This window comes from Cryptotermes secundus, unplaced genomic scaffold (assembly GCF_002891405.2).
Source record: "Cryptotermes secundus unplaced genomic scaffold, Csec_1.0 scaffold572, whole genome shotgun sequence".
In the NCBI taxonomy this organism is placed as follows: domain Eukaryota; kingdom Metazoa; phylum Arthropoda; class Insecta; order Blattodea; family Kalotermitidae; genus Cryptotermes; species Cryptotermes secundus.
The window spans coordinates 290,127-307,851 of record NW_019725849.1 but is presented as its reverse complement, the minus strand read 5'-3'; the positions used below and the strand labels follow the sequence as shown (position 1 = coordinate 307,851).

General features: G+C 41.7%; 1 protein-coding gene across 1 annotated transcript in view; it reads left to right on the top strand.

Moving 5' to 3' along the window:
* The window catches only part of LOC111863757 (zinc finger protein jing), a 62,612-nt gene that overhangs the window by 35,563 nt on the left and 9,324 nt on the right, over positions 1 to 17,725 (top strand). Inside the window, exons 2-5 of the mRNA XM_023850382.2 lie at positions 5,140 to 6,607; positions 7,090 to 7,269; positions 9,703 to 9,853; positions 13,821 to 13,951. Coding sequence (XP_023706150.1) covers positions 5,140 to 6,607; positions 7,090 to 7,269; positions 9,703 to 9,853; positions 13,821 to 13,951 — 1,930 coding nt within the window. The remainder of the gene's footprint in view (positions 1 to 5,139; positions 6,608 to 7,089; positions 7,270 to 9,702; positions 9,854 to 13,820; positions 13,952 to 17,725) is intronic.

The window sequence follows — 17,725 nt, the reverse complement described above, 5'->3', positions numbered from 1 at the left end:
TTGAAAAATCCAGTGAGTTTCATCGAGAATCGATCCCGCCACCCCCTGCCCCAGGAAAAGGAAGGGATTGATATTGAACGATAACGCATTAGGTTCTGGTGTTTGCTAATGATGTTAAATTTATCAGGGATGGCGTAAATGCCGTAAAGAAAGGCACAGAATCTTGAATAGACGGTTCGAAGGAGGATGGCCTAGAGATAAACTGAAATGCGTACTTATTGATGTCTTGTCACCAGAATGCAGAATGAAATCATAGCATCATATGGCAAGTATTTGGGAACAAAAACAAATCGGAACAGGGTTCGTGAGGAAATTGAGAGCAGATTAATGAAATCTGAAGAATACTGGCTGCCATTTAGTGTAGAATCTTCCGTCTGTTTCTTTAAGCGTAAAGATTTAAATATACAAAACTATTTTTTTCTTAAAAATGTTGGGTTTTTGGACTTCGTCCATCGTCCGGTGTTCTAAGAATTAAGGGGACACGATGTAGTGGGTTATATCGTGTTCTCTAGTTTTTAGACTACAGGACGATGGACGAAGTCCAAAAACCCAGTAATACTGAGTGTAATACACCATCGTCAGAAACCCTTTACTTTCTACTTGTATTTTTTCTTGTTAATTTTTGTGGATATAAATGAAATTATTGGGGATCATCAGTGTGGGTTTCGACGTAACAGATAAACTACAGATCAAATCTTTTGCATTCGTCAGATATTGGAGAAAAAATTGGAGTACAATGAGGCAGTACATCAGCTATTTGTAGACTTCAAGAAAGTCTATGATTCAGTTAGGAGGGAAGTATTTTACAATATTCTGATAGAGTTTGGGATACTCATGAAACTAGTTAGGCTGATTAAAATATGTTTAAACGCAACGTATAGTAAAGTCCATATAGGTAAACATTTGTCTGATAAATTTCCTATCCAGAATGGTCTAAAAGAAGGAGATGCTTTATCGCCACTCCTTTTCAATTTTGCTTTAGAATATGCCATTAGGAAGGTACAGGAAAACCAGGTGGGACTGAAATTAAACGGGACACATCAGTTGTTGGTCTAGGCCGATGCTATGAATCTACAGGGTGATAATATAGATACCATAAAGAAAAACACACAAACTTTAATTTACGCAAGTAAGGAGGTTGGTTTATAAGTAAACACAGAGAAAACTAAGTATACGTTGCTGTCTCGTCACCCAAATGCGGGACAAAATGATGACATAAAGATTGAAAACAGATGTTTTGAAAATGTGGCACCGTTCAGGTATTTGGGAACAACGATAACAAATCAAAACCTGATTCAGGAGGAAATTAAGAGGAGATTGAAATCAGATAATGCTTGCTACCATTCAATCCAGAACCTTTTTCCTTCTCGTCTGCTGTCCAAAAACATAAAAATTAGAATGTACAAAACTATAATTTTGCCTGTGGTTCTGGATGATTGTGAAACTTTTGCCTCTGACATTAAGGGAGGAACATAGACTGAGGGTGTTGAGGAGAATATACGTATTTGGACCGAAGAGAGATGAAGTGACAGGAGGTTGGAGAAAACTGCATAACGAGGAGCTTCATAACTTGTCCTTTTCTCCTAGTATAATTAGAATGATAAAATCAAGGAGGATGAGATGGACAGGTCATGTAGCACGATTGGGGGAGAAGAAGAATATTGGTGGGAAAGCTAGAAGAAAAGAGCCCACTGGGAAGACCAAGGCGTAGGGGAGTGGGAAGATTAAAATATATCTTAGAGGGATGGGATGGTATGGATTGGATTGATCTGGCTCCGGATAGGGACCAGTGGAGGGTTCTTGTGAACACGATAATGAACCTTCGGTTTCCACAAAATGCTGGGAAATTCTTGAGTAGCTGCAGAATTGGCGGCTCCTCAAGAAGGGTTCAGCTCCATGAGTAAGTAATTTTTACGGATAAGAAAGTTGGACTCTCACAGTAAGGGAATATTTGGACCAATGAGAGTGAAAGTGAAAGGGCAGTAGAGAAAGAGTTTGATAATTTGTACCGTTCAATTATTATTATGATGGGCGGATCAGTGAGGATACAGTAGGCCGGGCATGTGGCATACATAAAACAGTTGATATATGCGTGCAAGTTTTTGGCAAGGAAACCTGTAAGAAAGAGACCATTAGGAAGACCTAAGAGTGGGTGGGGGATAATATTAAAACATGCCTTAAATATATTGGATTGGAGGGTTTGGATGCATATGGGTATCGGTGGACTCTACTGAGCATGCTAACGAAGCTACGGGGCTCGTAGGAAGCAGGGCGTTTGCGCGCTAGGCTGGAGAAGGCTCTACTCCGCGAAGCTGTTAGCTTTGTAGTGGCACTGTGGGCGGCTTGTACAAGTGAGGTGCTCATCGGTTGCTAATGTTGCGTGTCTGAGTCACATTGTGTTCAATTCTCACATGTTCCGTGTGTGCGCGCGCGCTCTCGCGTTGCGTGGGCATAACATTGTTCTTAGAACGGGTCTGTGCTGTAAGTCTCGTATTTTAACGATCCGAAGTTCAAAAATTAAGTCAATCTAGTTTTATTTTATCGTATACCTCAGACATCACGATTTAGAAGGTCAATATTGGTATGGCAACTTCAGACACATTAAAAACACGGTTTCTGTTTGGAATGCCCTATCTACAAGTATTTTGAACACCGTCCCCCCATAAAGGTCTAAAATTAAACGTATAAATATAGTAGGGGTTTTCACGGGGGTGAAGAGTCATGTAACACCCTGCAGGAGGAACACGCAGGCCCCGTCGTCAGGGTCTATGTCCCAACCCAGAAGACGTCAGTTTGACTGTTGGGACGCTACATAGTGGGGCCCGTGAAGAGAGCCCTGTGAGGAGTGCGGTATCTGCAGTCTACTGCCGCTAGGTACATCCACTTCTTGCTCCCGTGTCTGATGTCTGGCAAGTGTAGGTCGTTATACAGATGGGCCGGGCATGTAGCACGCATGGTGATCAGAAATGCGTACAGATTTCAGTAGGGAAACCTAAAGGGAAGAGACCTCTCACAAGACCAAGCCGTAGATAGGAGGATAATGTTAATACGGGTCTTAAAGAAATAGGATGAGAGGTCGTGGACAGGGTCTGGTGGCATGCTTTGTGAGCATTGTAATGGTCCTTAATAAAAGTGGCAACTTCACTGAGTGGTTGAGCAACTGTACATCTGTATGGATGTGGCGTGTCCTCTGAACCTCACACGCAAAACACTGATATTACAGTGGACTGGAAGGTCGCCGTATTCTCGTTTGTGACACCTTTGTGGCTTGGTAAGTAAGTGATAACATTGAGATTCTCTCCTGAAGATGGAGGCAGCACGTTCCTCCGAAACGTTGATACCTATCAAGCTACACGACGTTTCATTCTAGAAGACTATGTTGGACCAGGTAGGTAATGAAGGTTAATGATGAAACGCCGTTTTGCCCGATGAAAGTTAACCGACTTTTGGAAGGAACGTGTAGTCTGTAGAGCTTTGCTGCCTGACACTTTCTTGACTTACATCCCTGGAGATGAGGGCGATGTGTTTCTCCGGAACGTCGTTTGACTTTTACCGGACTACACAGCAGTATATCCCAGAAGATAGAACTCTTCATAAGCACCACTGTGAGAACCTCACACCCTGCAGAGCATGACAGCTGTAGTGTGCGCCCCATTTTGTATAATTATACGGGCATAACATGCCTGTTTTATTTTATCTCAAACTTTTGCTATGACCATAAAAAGTAAAAAAAAAAGTAAAGCCATCCCCGTACGAGGCCGTGAAGGCCCTAGGGTTGTGAGACGTTGAGGGTCCCACATTGTTTAGACCAGGCATGTCAAACTCAACTTGTACAGAGGGCCACCTCAGCCCTATAAATAATAGTCCAGGGCCGCACTTCAAAATGGAAATATACATTAGATTTTGCTACAAGGAAATTTAATTCTATTTATTATTTAGGAATAATTTCAATATAATTACCTAAAGTCACATATCTTAGAGTTTTAAAAAGCAAGAGAATGCCATTTTTGACAAGTATCAAATAGCTTTTCAATATGTAAAAAGAGAGATTACACAAGAAATTATGTTAGAAATAGCAAAACATTGAATTTCCTGCAGCCTACTAATTTATGTCTGCGCGAGACTTCTTGTCTTCTGGTCTGTTGGAAAATTGTCTTTACAAAAAACATTTCTACTAAAATTTTCTGGCTATGGGGGCCGCATGTTTGACACGACTGGGCTAGACAGTCGGCTCAGAGATGGTGGTAAGGTTGTCAGCCCCACGCGCCGGCTGCGCTTTACTCCCCAGGAAAATTATTTAATTAATTCCTGGTACTCATTTCTGTTAGAGGCTGAGTCGACCCCAGGGCCATAGTGCGGTTGGAAGGATTAGGTAAATTGAAAAAAATCCAATGACCTCATCGGGACTTGAACCCGCGACCTTCCTGCTATGAACATATGGGCAAATAAATATTTAATGATTTACGCCTGATACGCGCACAGAAACGCATGTAGGTCTTCATGTGAAGTGTCCATTATATGCCGTATTTTTACGAAATTGTTGTGTGTCGACACACTCAAAATGCATGAGAATGTTATGAGCATGTTTCGGGCTGCCACATTGCAGGCAAAAATGCCGTGAAGATGACTTACAATTTTTTTTCTTTTCTGAGTTCTCTTTGCCCAGGAAGGATGTGCCGAATGTTATAATGCGCACATACGTTAAAGGCTGCTATGCTCCAGACGTCTCAACAGCGCAACTTGCTTTCATTTGACGCACGCAAACGACTTGGCCTTTGTTAAATCTGACGTAATTCATCTAGGCACTGATTTCCTACCACGATCGACTTAAGGAAAAGGCTGAGAAGAATAGTGCGTCAGTCGCCTTTTGCCTCGCACCTGCGGTTGGCTAAGATCTCTAGCTGCCATAGACCCAGTTCCCGAGTTACCGTCCCTGCGTTCAAGGCCTTTGCGCCCCACCTTCTACAGCAACGATCCGATAACCTCTGTTAGTTCAGTTTGTTGCCGCGCGGTGGCTGCACTTGGCGGGACCGGAATATAAAATGCTGGTGCATGCACTCGGCGATGCCTATGACCTTTCGGAGTTTGTTGACCTCAGAGATCTGGCCTTGACCGCCCAACTGATGTGTTTGCTTTCAGCGGCGTAGCGACGCTCAGCTGCACTGACTGCTCGACGTCGTCTAGTGGCACTAGCGACATCACAGACCCAGGGTCGCCCTACAGCACCGCGTCCACCCACTCCTCGGCCTCTGAGGGCAGCGACGACTGCTCCCCCCGTAAGAATGTCGCCACCACCGCGACGCTCGCTCTGCCGGCTCCCCCGTACTGCGGGATCGTGACACCTCCAGTGCAAAGCCGTCACTGGGCGACGTCCGCTCCCTCTTGCAAGACGGTCTCCGCTATGGCGCCCAACACACAGGAACCCTGCTGGCCATGGGGCGGAAAGGAGCGCGACAAAGGACCGCCGCCACCGCCACCACCACTTGCCGTCACTGCCACCCCGCTAACATCGGTCACTGCCAATGTCATTGCCAATCTGCCCCTCAAGTCGAAACGTCAAACTGCCATTACAAGCCACAAGACTGCCTCTGCTTCCACTGCAGCAACCAAGAGACTAAAGGTGGAACATCCGAGCAGCAATAATAATAGTGTTAAAGTTACTAGTCATTGTGCCACCAAGAGCAAGTGTTGTAGTGCTGACAATAAGGGTCATGAGGGCGAGGCGCCCCCACCAGCCAAACTGCCACAGCAAGGGAAGATAACGGAGTACTTCAAAGCACAGGTAAAGCCACTCAATGGAGTTAAGAAAGAGCTGGCTGTGAAATCTGGTTCTGGCTTGCAGCAGGTGAGAAAGGAACCCAAGATTTGTGAAACCAGTGCTGGCCTCAACAAGTATTTTCCAAGTTTGCTCTCGGGTACAAAGTCAGTAGGAGCTAAATCACCCACGAGGAATGTATTACTGTCCAAAGGGAGTGACGTTAAAAGAGATGCCATTTCTGGTGGAGGCACTTCTCCATCATGGGTGATATCTTCTGTTGATGGCAAGCCTTCGAAGGTGTTGCAGAAGGTTGCAGCAGATAAAAAGACTGGACCAGTGGTGGCAGTAGCTTCAGCACGAAAGGTTTCTTCATCTGCTGTCTCAAAGTTCCTGGAGGTAAAGCGGAATGGTCTCAATATTCCGACATCATCTCAGAAGTTGAATGCACTGCTGTCGCCATATACCACCCAAAAATCACCATCCTTCTCCACCTTTGCGGAAAGTGCCCAAAAACCTGGGTTGACAACCTCTGCAGGTGGCACCCCTAAAGTTGTTTCATCTGAAACAGTGTTTAAGAGTGGGAAGGAAGCCATTCCAAAACCAAAGACTATCGTGTCTGAGACAGAATGCGTGGCTTCCCCACTGTGTGATGAGCCTACTCCAATCCTGTCAGTGCCAACCACCATCAGGTTCCCTGCCATTGCTAGTGACAGCAGCAGCAGTAGTAGCAGTGTGGTACCTCCTAAACCTAGCAGCTCACAGGTGGAATCACCTGACACCATTGTCTGCCGCTGGTCAGAGTGTCAGACGCACTTCGACTCCAGCACCGGTCTGTTGGAGCACCTGCAGGTAAGTCTCATGCATTAATAGGGCTTAAAAGCTCACATGAATTGATATGTGTCATAGTAGAAGTGAATAATCTGGTTATTATGAATAATACCTGGCAGTTATACAAAATTTCCAGGCTGGTTATTATCCAAGATTACCAGTTACTTACTAATACCAAAACTAATTCAGCATTAGTCTGCTGAAATGCTAATACATTGTCAACATATTGAATCACTTGCAAGTGAAGTTTATAGAGCTGTACAGTAATGCACTAAGTCTGCGGAAACAGCTATGGATGAGGTTCCTGACATCTGTTTTCTTCCTTCAGGCCTTGTTTCTGGTGGGCTGATATTATGCCCACCATTTGGAATTAATAGTGTCATCAACATTCTAAGTGTTGAGTGGGGTAGGGTAAATGGGAACCGATATGATTAGATCCACATTCACACCGTTGTTCATTGTGGTAGCAAATTGTAACTCATCAAGTACCATACATGTTACAGGCAAAGCACGTGAACCCGCAGGTGTCGTGTGAGAATTATGTGTGCCTATGGGTGGGCTGCAAGGTGTATGCCCGTACATCGTGTTCCCGTTCATGGCTGGAGAGACATGTACTGAGTCACGGTGGGAACAAGCCATTTCGTTGCATTGTGGATGGATGTGGTCAGCGGTTCAGCTCCCAGGTATGTGCTCTTTCTGCATTTCAGAAACAGATTAACTCATGCTAAAGACTTCAAGAAAAGGGGAAAGAATTTTTAAAATATTAGAGACACAACTATCCACAATGGACTTCCCATACTCGTGTCCAAGATAATCTCTCTTCTCAGTAATTTGTTCTCAGTCACCCTCAGTGTATGTTCATCATTGTTTAGATGCCAAGTCCCACCCATACAGAGTCACAGTAAATGCTATTTTTTGCTCAATCTCAAAGAACGGTTGCAAGAATACATCTGTTATCTTTGCAAAATCTGTCCATCTGCACACATGTAAAACCTGAGAACTGTTAAATGGACTTTAATTGGAGAGTTTCGGTAGTAATGTTCATTGCCTTCCATTTTTAATTAAAAGGAATCAGGGTTCAATTCCCAGCTTGGTTGAAAGATTATCTCATCTTCATAGGACCCAGACTGGTTCTGTGACCCATCCAGCATCTCCTATCCATTGGAACAAGAGGCTGTTTCCTTGGGGGTAGAGTGGTTGGGGCATGAAGGTGACCACTCACCTCCATTGAATTCTGAAATTAAGAGACAACATGCTAAATTTCACTTCTTCTATATGCCTTTATGTTATGGTGCTTAATGAAGCACAGGGTTAACTTTCCTTTTGTATAATAACTGATGCTTCGCATGAGACCTACACGTATATGTCTGTGCCCATCTTGAGCATAAGTTGTTGAATATGTAATGGAAGGAAATGTTTCTTTAAAAAAAAGTATGTGAACAAACTTTCTATGAGCACATATTTCTGAACTTGTTGATCTCAACATATGAATGACTGGGTACATTTTTGACAAAATAACTTGTTACACAAGATATTGTAACTTTTAAACTAAACCTTGTGCTTCATTGGTTGAAGAGCAGAATCAGCCTTTTTTTGGCAGTCCAATGTGAGTATTGTGCAGATTTTTTGTCGCGGTTATTGTCACTTACAACAGATTCACGGTCAGAAGCAGCTCTGCATCATCAATGACAATAAGTAGCACCTATGATCAGAACTTGTTACATACATTTGTCAGCTATATTGTGCTGAGCAAGTGGGCTAAAGTCATAACACAGGGCGCCTATTCAGAGTCTAGGCTGAGACGTTGAGGTATTCATGGTTTTTGTAGTTCCTCCAGACAGATACCAAGATAGTATCTTAAATTAGGTTGTGGCCACTTCCTTCTGCATCCTTTCCAATTAATTGTTCACTATCATCAGTAATTTGGTGCTGTACAGTCTTAGTAACTGAGAGTGCCATTAAATAAACGGTAAATAAGCAAGTAACAATTGACATTACATACACTGAGCACTTAGTGCAAGCCATCATCAGCATCATGGTTTGCTTTGGTATTATGTTAATATTACATTACATTGCATTGCATTCCATGGATCCAAAGTTAGTCAAAATGACTGTAGGATATGGAATATGTCATATAAATACAAAACATATGTACAGACCCAATGGAGTTCTCACACAAGAGAAACCAAGAACACACAGTGACTACACACAAGGAAGGCTCTTCTTACGTGCCGTCTAGGTAGGACATCCTGACACTGCAAAGATCCCGTAGTGTTGCAAGTTATGTACACCAGCAGAATAGAGGTAAACATATTGTTACGTCTTGGGTATATAACGCGACAAATAATTTCACACCTTATTTGGTATAGCGAATTTATTCCACTCGCTCTTACAATCACACAATTTACAATCTCACAATTACTGCCTTTGGCAGTATCACAAATACTTCGACAAAAGATAGACATTGCTTTGGGGTGTATTCATACACAGTCTAATGGGGTTAAATTCAGTACTTCTAGATGAGCAGCATTATTATTAGTAGCAATAGAAGTAATGGGTTTAAATGTTCTTCAGCAGCGGGAGTAACTGGGTTGTGACTTTGTTTTGCAGCAGTTGTTGAACCATTCATTGTAATGCACATGTATCTTTTTTTTCTGTCTACAAACAATTTTCAGACAACAGCTAATTGCTAATTCATTAGTGAGGAACTTTCTATATCATTTCTTGACATCAGCACTGCCTGCCTGCTAGAACCGAAGTGACATGGCTGTCACTCATTGTGATGTATCTGTGCACTTCCCTACCCACCAGTCTCAAGAGTTTATTGAGCAATGCTACCAGTAGTGCTGATGAACAGTCCAACCCTCTAACGTGGAACTTCACCATACACAGATGCACAGAAGTGTGTTTCTTTTATTACTCGGAAGAATCTTTAACATTTAGGTATTTTTAATGTTGCTTTTGGGCACTGATTGTTTCTTGTGAAACAAGTAATGCAGTAATGGAGATAATTTCTGATAATAATTCAGTCTGATGAACTCTAAGAACTTTGGACATTACTTCTGCGACAGTCCGGTATGTTGTGATGTGTGCAAACTGATGGCTTCATGTTACAGACAACGTTGGAACGCCATGTGAACAGCCACTTCAGCCAAAGTGAGGCTGGTAATGGGAACACTGGAGCACGTCGTAGCTTGGAGAGTGCCTCCAGTAAGCTGTTCCGTCGGAATGGGAAGAAGCTGCGGTACCGCCGGCAACCATGGTCAGGTAGGGCTGTCTGTTCTGGTTCACACCATCAGCTACTTTCATGAAGCCATAAGGGGGGTTGAATGGTGGTGCAGTGACAGAGTGGAAGAGGCCATTCAGTTTATATGTAGCATTTTGACACCTCTGTGTAGCTAGCAGTATCACTTTGGATATGTGTTTGGGAGCTTTGAATTTAAATCTCAGAATGACACTGACTGTCATGAGGTTTGCGTAGTTTGCATCACTCTCTTCCAGCTAATTCTGTGATGGCGCCTTCAATTTGGCCACATCACTTCCTGCCACATTCTGTCCAGTTTGTTGTTCACCAGTCACCATGCCATTCAGTGCTATATCATATCACCTGAGCTACTGATGGTGTCGTTACAAAGATAGGGACATTCTTTCATAGCAGCATATTGGTTGCATTCTGTTGGTTTGTTTAGGCATACTGATGCAGCATCTCCAAGATGCCAGGAGTTTGATGCATCTTCTCTTTTATCTTGAACCTGAATATCCACAGATATTTTGTTTCTGGAGCAACTTCTCTGCATGGTTTTGTAGAACCTTAATTCGTTAGTTTCACATCAAGTTTCACTTGGCACGTGTTAGTTTCACCATGTGTACACACATGACAGTGAGAAAACTACTGAATGGTTTTTTGTGGAATAAGATATTTGGAGGTTTTATTAAAATGTTTCACCATGTTACAGTTGTTATTAAAATCAGATGATAGTAACGGACACATTTCATGAAGACCAACATGAGTTGCTGCATGCACCTTGGCTGTAATTTGCTAAATATTAATTGGAGCTAAAAGTTGTTCAAATAAAAGTCATAGAGAAAAAGGAAATATGTTTTATGTCCAGTACTCAGTCAAAGAGTTTTTGGCTCAAGCATTGAGGTTAGAGTCCTTCGAAGGGCCCTGCCAAGATCAGGGCTGCCCAATGGACCCAGCAGCAGTCTGGGTGTGTGGGGTTACTAACCCCCACCCACAAAGTTAGTGCTACTCGTAATACTGATGTGCATTACACTTTCTCCACAGTATGTCACATTATCTAGATAATTAAAAGGGGATTGAGTGTATCCAAATTATTATGCTATGCATACATTTCCTAACTTGTCATAACTATGTTGATGGGCTGGTAAATGTTGCTGGTATGAACAGTTGATTCTTTGGTTATTTAACACTGATTTGCTGTTGCATAGATCATATAGCATTGAATGATATAGTGACTGTGAATGATGAACTTGGAAGGGTCATGGAAGGAAAGGTAAAGCTATCCCTGTAACGGGTTGTGGAGGCCCATAGGGTTGTGAGACTTCAACACTCCCACATTTTCTGGACAGTTGGCTCACAGATGGTGGTGAGGTTGTCAGCCTTATGTGCAAGCCACCCATTACCCCCCAGGGCTGTAGTGTGGCTGGAAGGATTAGGTCGACTGAAAAGTCCAGTGATGTCATCCATCATAAATCGAACCCATGGCTTTCTGGCTTGTAGCATGGCGCCTTGACCAACTACGCTACTGCATGTTCCCTTGTGGAAGGAAAGTAATGGCATTTATGAAGGTCCTATGCTGGAGGCACTGAGGAAGACCATGAAAAACCCATTGATGAGAGCCAGTTTCCTGGTTGAGATCCACGCTTTGGAACAGGAGTGCTATGATATGCCTTTACTCCCACTTGTTCCAAAACAGCTCATGGAACAGCATAGATGTAACCATTCGGACATCTGTAACTGTCTTCTGAACTGGTATCATGACACCTTTATGAATCACAGTTGTCATTGGTGATATAACGTTGATCCATCACCATGAACCAGAGAGTGAGCATTGGAGTGTGGAATGTAAACAGTTTGTCTTCCCTGTCAAGAAAAAGTTCAGAGCTCTACCAACGCTCACACTGTTCTTAATTCCCAGAGACCAGTCTTTGGGCACTCTTGGGAAAGAAGTGTGATGTTGAGCGGTGCATGCTACGTTGAGATGCTGCATGATGGGCTGAAGATGACAAGGAGGACAGTGTCCCCCATAATGTGCCCACACTATTGAAAGCACTCCAGCAGTTATTCTTTGAGATACTGGAAAACACATCATGCAGCCCTCACCTCACTTTGTCAGATTTTCAATTGTTGGACCCCTTAGGTAGTCATTTTGCCAGTGACTGAGTTGGTCATACACAACTTGCTGCTCAGTCAGAACTTTTTTTTCCTAATGAAATACATAAGCTTTTGAAGCACTGGACCAAGTGTATTGAAAAGCTCTGGGACTGGGTTGAAAAATGATGAACTTTAATGGACAGATAATGAGGTAGTTTTAGGGAGGTAATTATTAATAATTCTGTATTAGAAATAACAAACGCAAAACTGAAGCCTTCCATCTGCCATAAAAGAGACAGGGCATTGCAGCAGAAAATTGAGTGGTACCCTATGTCGGCCACAGAAGCTGTGCACACCTAAACAGTTACGTGACTTTCAGTTGGACAGTGAAGCCTTGACATTACACTTCAATGTGATTTCTGTTTAGGTTGGCTCAACTTTACGCCAGGATGAAGATTGTTGTGTGTTTGGCCATATTGCAGTTGAAGCTGGTTACAAGGTTATTGAGTCTTAAGTTAATAGTGATGTTGATTCCAGATTGGGTGACAAGGGGTTGGGTTCTGGTAATCATAAATGTCTGAAAATTAAAAACGTAGTGTATTTTCTGAAAAACCCCACACCCATAAATAAACTGCACACCTCATTTCTTATTAAATAAAAATAATTAAAAGATCAGCCTACATCTTGCTGGATGCTTACTTGGCTCAACTCTTTAACCCTGAAGATGGAGGCACTAAGTTCCTGTACAATGTGGCATACTTCTACCAGTATTCTTCATGGTTACAGCCATGGGAACCTCTAATTCAACAAAAATATAAAAAGTTTATATGAATAGAAGTGTTAAAAAGTATACATGTCAAGCGTAAGTGCACGTAATACACAGTGCCTTGAAATTTGAACAAAATCATAATTTATTTCAGCTGCGGCCTCATATTTTGCAGGAGCTGACATCCTGGAACATGAAATGGCACCCCTTTATGTCAAATCTACATACTGTCCTGCTGTTCAGAGGTCTTATTACCACCACTTTGAAGCATCACCTCTTTCTTCTTTCTTCAGTCTGTATAGGTTTCACTGATGTACCAGCAGCATGATTCCCATTTTCTTCTGCCTTTGAATTATTTTTGTAACCATGAAAGATCATAAATGCATTCCTCTAAGTACTCATATTTAGCAGGACACATCTACACTGCAGTTGTGTGTGGCTGGGTATGCAGGAACAAGTTGATGAATGTTAAGATGAGCTTTGGCACAAGCACTGTTGTCACCTTGACACAGGTAAACCATGTGCCTCTGATTTCAGACACATCTGTTTCAAAAAAATGTAGTGTTGAAGTTATTTGAGGAAATATGGTAATACTGTGACATGAAGCAATATTACCATATCTATTTTAAGGCCTTGATTGTGCTGAGTGAAAGGAAATGCACATGTATGTAGTTGCAGTTAAGGGGGGAATGTGCAGTAGAAGTGGATACCCCAAGACCTTGTAATCATCTTCAAACAAAATTCAGTTCAGTGTCAATTCATCTTCAAGAATGGAAACAGAAATCAACCAGACCCCCCGACATCAGACTTCCAGATCTTCCAGTATTAATAAATTACAAAATTAGAAATTGTACAACTTCCATAACTTTCAATTAAATTATTGAAATTTGGATGGCAACAAGACAGCATACAGCACATCGAAGAAATATTATTTTATGTTATTTTAAGAAGCAGATGACGGCACTTGTACGTATTGAATGTAATGTGCTTTATTGAACTTAGAAAACATATTGTAAGTGCCCATTATCGGTAATGAACTTTAGGAAGGGAATGGTGTTAGGTTTGTTCATATTACCAGAATTTACAATACCATGTAGCCTGTCTAATGTGAAACTTACTTCCTGTTTCAGCGCGCATGTTCGACTATTTTGATGCAGGGATCATGGAAGGACTGCAGCATCGCCTGGTGAACATGACCGAAGTGCAGACGCAAGGCAGTGTCGCAGCTGCAGCTGGCAACACTGTTTCCCTTCACAGTAAGGTATGATTCTTGGTGAGGCAGTGCTCATTTCCATATGTGTCATGATATTTCAACGTTCTAACTTACAGTTGTTGGGTTGCTGGCACATAAAGATCTTTCTGGTTGTCACTCAGTTCTCATTCCAAACATTTTTTTAGAGCAAATATTCATTCTGCACTCTTTCTGCATTATGAGGACACTCAGTAATTTTTAGGAATTGACTCACCTTACAATAGCTTACCGCACATAAGTTACATTTCTCCATCTCTGATAGCATGAAGGACTGATAAAGTGGATTCCAGCAATAATGCTTCTTCTGACTTGTATTTTGGAAGTGCCTGGTTTGAATCTCAGATGCAAAAGTTCACCTATCCTGATTGTGGTTTTTTGTAGTTTTCTTCCATCCCTTCTGGCAAATCCCAGTAAAGGACTTCAGATCACTAGCATTTCAGACCATTTGTTTCATTAATTGCCAGTCATTCCACTACTCAACATATAATCGGAGCTGCTGACATCATCAGACAATAAATAAATAATTAACCTGTTTGCATAACTGTGAAAAATTCTTGTTTTGCGATCAAGAGGGACTCTTCAACGTAAGCAATAAAATTGTGTACTTATCACTGGTGACCAGATACTAAAATAACTTAATATTTGGTGTTCGGCACCCTTTGTCATCGGGATTGGTACTGATCTTCACTGCTGTGGGATCAGGATTTGGACAGGAATTTTCAGAATTTGTACTGCATTTAACTGCTGCAGGAACAGGATTTGCACAGAAATTGTTCAGGGTTTTTGTTGCCTTTCATTGCCATGGGATCCAAATTATACAGAAATTGTTCAGGATTGACTGCTGATTTGCTGCTGTAGCATCAAAATAAAGAGAGTATGCATCTGTATGAAATGGAAGAAAATATTGTAGTTATATTCTGATAATTTTTTACATGGAGATGGTGGTGTTGACAATATACTTGTTTATACAGGGTGTTCTGTGATGTATTGGTGAAACTTCAGAAGTGTATTCTACAGGTAATTTGGAGCAAAAAGTGTCCAGTAAATTATAGGTCAATTTGACACCTTCGTTAGGTTAGGTGCTAGTGAAGTGAACTTAAGTGCTGTAACTTTAACCGAGCTCCTGCTTGTACACCGTGTGGGCCAGTGTGGCTGTAGTCAAAATGCCTAACATGTTTACAAATGAAAATGCCCATGTGCATTTAGTATACAGTTCTTGCAATGGAAATGGTAGGGATGCTGAATTCCACATGGCAGAACATTTGAGAACATAAACAGAAATTTGAGGGAGATTGGTTCCTTCCCACAAGTGACTGCAGAACATGAACAGCGACACATCGTGGAGATGATGTTCTGGCAGCAGTGCAGTGAAGCTCAAATATAGAAGTATATACAGAATTTCAAGGATAACTGACGTATCACAGACAAAGATATGGAGAATTTTTCACTGTGATATTTTCTATCTGTATCACTTTCAGAGAGTACAACGCCTCTTACCAGGAGATCACACAAACTGTGTATGATTTTGCCACGGTTGAGAATCTACATGAGGTAGCAGAAAGTCATTTTCAACACAGATTTTCAGTTAGCATGTGGCGTAGAGTATCAGGCAAATAACCTGATTGGACCACATATCATGAACAGTTGACATTTTCGTAATAGAGGAATTTTTTGGAAAATGAATTACTGCTGCATTTAGAGGACATGTCTCTTGCAGCACAAAGACAGATGTGGCTATAACATGACAGAGCACCTCCGTATTTTGGTATTGGTTAGTAGAGGCCATGGATTAAGCTGCCCTTGGTACTAGGAACAAATTGGGACGCATTCAGTGGCGAATGATCAGCAGCATGCATGCAGTCTTAATGCTGGACATTTTGAACATGTTGCATAATAACCTTGAAACTTTATTTTTCTGATCATTTAAAATGATAGTACAGGTGAGTTGAAAAGATATTTTGTATTCACTGATGCCCTAAACTAACGCTTAACTCAGTAATGGTGTCAAATTTGTTAGCCTTTCTTTTTCTTCTTCTTTTGCTCCATATTACATGTAGACCACACTCCTGCAGTTTAGCTGGTACGTCACGGAACAGTGCATATAGTGTCACAGTCATGGTCATGACAAGACAGCTGATGTCACTTTAATGTCCTAAAAGCATGTTAGTAGTCCCAGGCATGGAATTGCATACAGTTTTAATGCTTTCATGCCATAAATGAGCTTGGTCGTTAAAAGGTTCCATGCCCACAGGTTTGGTCTGTTAATCAATTCTTCTACCTGAAAGCCCTTTGGGAAGTACAGTAAACCCTCACTAATCTCGAGTAATTGGGGAGGGGGTATCCTTAAAAGAGAGGAAAAAACTTAGAACACAAATAAATGAAAAATTGAATGATATGAGTCATGCTGCTGAAAACAAATAAAAGATATCACTGTAGAGCCTTTATTTAAAAACTATAAAAAGGCAGCACATATATTCATTGATAGAAGACTCAGAAGTTGTATTTGCTTTTGAATGTAATAATGTGGGTTTGAAGGAACTGTCAAGTTTTGTCTGAACAGACAAGTAACTCTTCTGCCTTTCTACATGCCATGTGTCTTAAATTATGTACTCAACTGTGAATAGCATTTTTCATATCTTGACCTGGATTAACTGTAACCAGATTAGTGAGGGCTTACTGTAGTTTCTTCCTGTGCCACTAGGTGATGGATGTAGCATGGGCGCAGGTGGCTTTATATTTTTGTGAAGTACTACCAACTGGTAGCATAATGCATAAGATGGCAGGCTTGTAGGAAGGCAGTGCCCAAGGAAGGACACTGTCTGTAATCAACAGTTTGCAAATAGCAATACTTAATGGATAATAACATTCAGTACTGCTGTACTAATGGGTGATCCTAGTAACTTTAAAGTGTTACTGCCACATAGGTCATCATGTTAGCTCTGCCAGCTGTAGAGGTTTCTTTTTACAATCAGAAAGCAAAGGCCTAGCCTTCTGGAGTTAATGTTGGAGGCACATTCTAAAGTTAGGCTTTTGATCTTGTTTTTATAAACTCTTAAGATTGTCTAAAATACTGGACAGTGTGGCATTAACTTCTGAAGTTGCATGGGACACTCACTGATACACAAGTACCTAAAATCATGTTTCTGGCTCTATCTATAAATTAACGTCTGTTTGGATAGTTTCATGGGGCTGAGGTGAGACTGAGTTCACATGGTACATCAGCTACTATTTGGCCTATTGTGCAAGTTCTGGATGATACGTGATGGTGAATGTGGAGCAATTGGTAGAATAATTGGCAGGGGAAACTGAAGTACTCAGAGAAACCTGCTCCAGTTCCGCTTTGTCTGCCACAAATCCCACATGATCTGACCTGGGCTCAAACCTGGGCTGCTGAGATGGGATGCCAGTGACTAACTTCCTGAGCTATGGCATGGCCCTTTGTGTGGTCTTACATATGTGACATCACTCTGCAGGAATTTTGCCTGCATAGTAACAATTTTTGGCAGAGAGAAAATATGAAGATTGATTGTTGATTTGGTGACAGTTCAGGTATTAGTTGTGTAAGATCAGAAATTTCTTACAATAACTTAATGTTTAGTAAGTTGAAATTCACTAAGTTCAGGAAAATAATATGGGACACTATTTATATGTTGCTTAAGCTGGGACGAGAAATAAAATTCACTAGACTGGGATTTCAATGTATTGTGAGAGCTAGCCCATGGACTGGGAGCTGGAAGCCCCAGTATCATGGGATAAGTACGAGTTTCAGCATATTTGAGGATG